At 62.0% G+C, this 1851-nt stretch overlaps 1 protein-coding gene across 1 annotated transcript in view; it reads left to right on the top strand.

The window, feature by feature from the left end:
- The window catches only part of IGLON5 (IgLON family member 5), a 19090-nt gene extending 18176 nt beyond the window's left edge, over window positions 1-914 (top strand). Inside the window, exons 8-9 of the mRNA XM_025048694.1 lie at window positions 3-118; window positions 526-914. Of these exons, the coding sequence (XP_024904462.1) occupies window positions 3-118; window positions 526-614 (205 nt within the window). The 3' untranslated portion in view covers window positions 615-914. The remainder of the gene's footprint in view (window positions 1-2; window positions 119-525) is intronic.
- Window positions 915-1851: the final 937 nt, after the last annotated feature.

Raw genomic sequence — 1851 nt, 5'->3', positions numbered from 1 at the left:
AGGGGGCGGGGTCCGGGCGGACTGCGGCGACTCCGGGACCTCCCTGAGACTCACCGGGAGCTTAGGAAAGATGGGAAGGAGGAGGATGCCGAGGCTTTAGGAACTGCGGCGAGAAAACGTTCCCTCCAACGAGCGCCGACTCGCCGGGCGCCCAGGGGGCCGGGCGTTGGGCGCTAGAGACGCAGCGGCGCCCACAGGACAGGTCCAGGGAGGGGCTCGCAGAGCATTCGGGCTCGTAGCAGTAGAAAAGCAATAAACAAGTAGACGCCTGAGTAACGTGAAAAGCAAACACACACACATAAATGCGCGAACAAATTAATTTCGGATATCGATACAGGCTACGGAGGAAATAAGCAATAGCATTGGGGACGGTAACACCAGGTAAACTGACCAGGGAGGGCTTCCTGGACGGGGTGGCCCTTGAACTGAGCCCCGAGTAGTAAGCGGCCAACCCTGCCCGGATCTCCTGGAGGAGACAGGCGTGAGATCGGCCCCTCCCGTGACCCTCTGTCTCTCTCTCTCCAGGCCCAGGATCCCTGGAGAACTCGGCGCCGAGGCCCCCAGGGCCCCTGACCCTCCTCTCCGCCCTGGGCTGGCTGTGGTGGAGGATGTAGAGAGAGCCCAGCGCAGCTCGCCTCCCCCTGCGGGGGCCTGAGGCCGAGAGTGAGCGAAAAGGGGGGGAAGCAAACGGCGTGGGTCTCCAAGGGGTGGAAGAGCTCTCGGCCCCCGAGGAAGAAGAGGAGGAGGAGGAGGAGGAGGAGGAGGAGGAAAGATCTTTAGAGAACCCATCACTGTGAGGGATAAAGCAAAATTATGCATCTTTCTACAGCCATTCTCGCCACCGTTCACTTTTCCGATCGTGACCCCTCCACACACACCCCACACCCCTCTCTTAGCTCAGGCTGTCAACTGAATCGCATGTGTGTAGTGGGTGTGTGTGTGCGCGTGGGCCTGCACGTGTGTGTATGTGTGGGGGGTGGCTGGGTGGGGTGGGGAAGGGGACTCGGCAATCTTCCCTCCCCCCCCCCACACCTCCACATCCACTGCTCCCGCCCGTGCTGCCCCTCCCCCTCGGGCAGGAGGTAGGTAGGGCGGCTTCCTGGGAGACGCGTGAAGGCAAGTTTCCCAGTATATGCACGCACACCGCCCCCTCCCTTCCCGGCTGAAAGGTGTCTCCTAGGCGGGTGGGGGTGGGGGTGGGGAGGGTTGTCCTACTCACCTGCAAGCTGTCATTCAGCCTTCGTGAGCAGGTGGGGTATCTCCCTCTGGGCTGTAGGCCCCCCTGCTGTCAACCACCAACCGCCTGTAGCCAGAGGCTCCATCACTGGCTCAGCGCCTGAGACCTTCCCACTTGCCCTGCTCCCCCCACCCTCCTCCCTGGACTTTCTGGCCCCCTCCTGGGCCAATCGGTGCTTCCATCAACTGTCAGGCTGGTACTTGTGGTCACCTGTCTGTCTCAGTGCTTTGCCCTGCCCCATCCCAACCCTCCCCGGCCACCCGCAGCTCCAGCCAGCTGCCCTCAGTGCCCCTTGCCTGTGGGCTTGCTGGTCTACTCCTCCCTGGCCTCTCCACCAACCGTACCCCCCCCACAAAGGCTGACCTGACCTCTCTCACACACACTCAGATAGACACACGCACACACACACCAGCGACTGACCAGCAATAGCCCCTGGCTCCAGCTGTCCTGTAGTCGATGACTAGCTGCCATTCCCCAAGGGTGGGCCACTGTTGTTCAGGATGGAGCACTCAGCTCTGATTGTAGGACTACCCCACCCTGGCACACTAGATCACACGAAGTTGGGGACAGAGGCCTCGCACAGACATCCCGAGCCCAGACCAAGTTGCCGAGTC

The sequence above is a fragment of the Pteropus alecto genome, unplaced genomic scaffold (assembly GCF_000325575.1).
Source record: "Pteropus alecto unplaced genomic scaffold, ASM32557v1 scaffold41, whole genome shotgun sequence".
NCBI classification, from domain to species: Eukaryota; Metazoa; Chordata; class Mammalia; order Chiroptera; family Pteropodidae; genus Pteropus; species Pteropus alecto.
The sequence above is the reverse complement of the archived record's forward strand: the minus strand, read 5'-3'. Positions and strand labels throughout refer to the sequence as shown.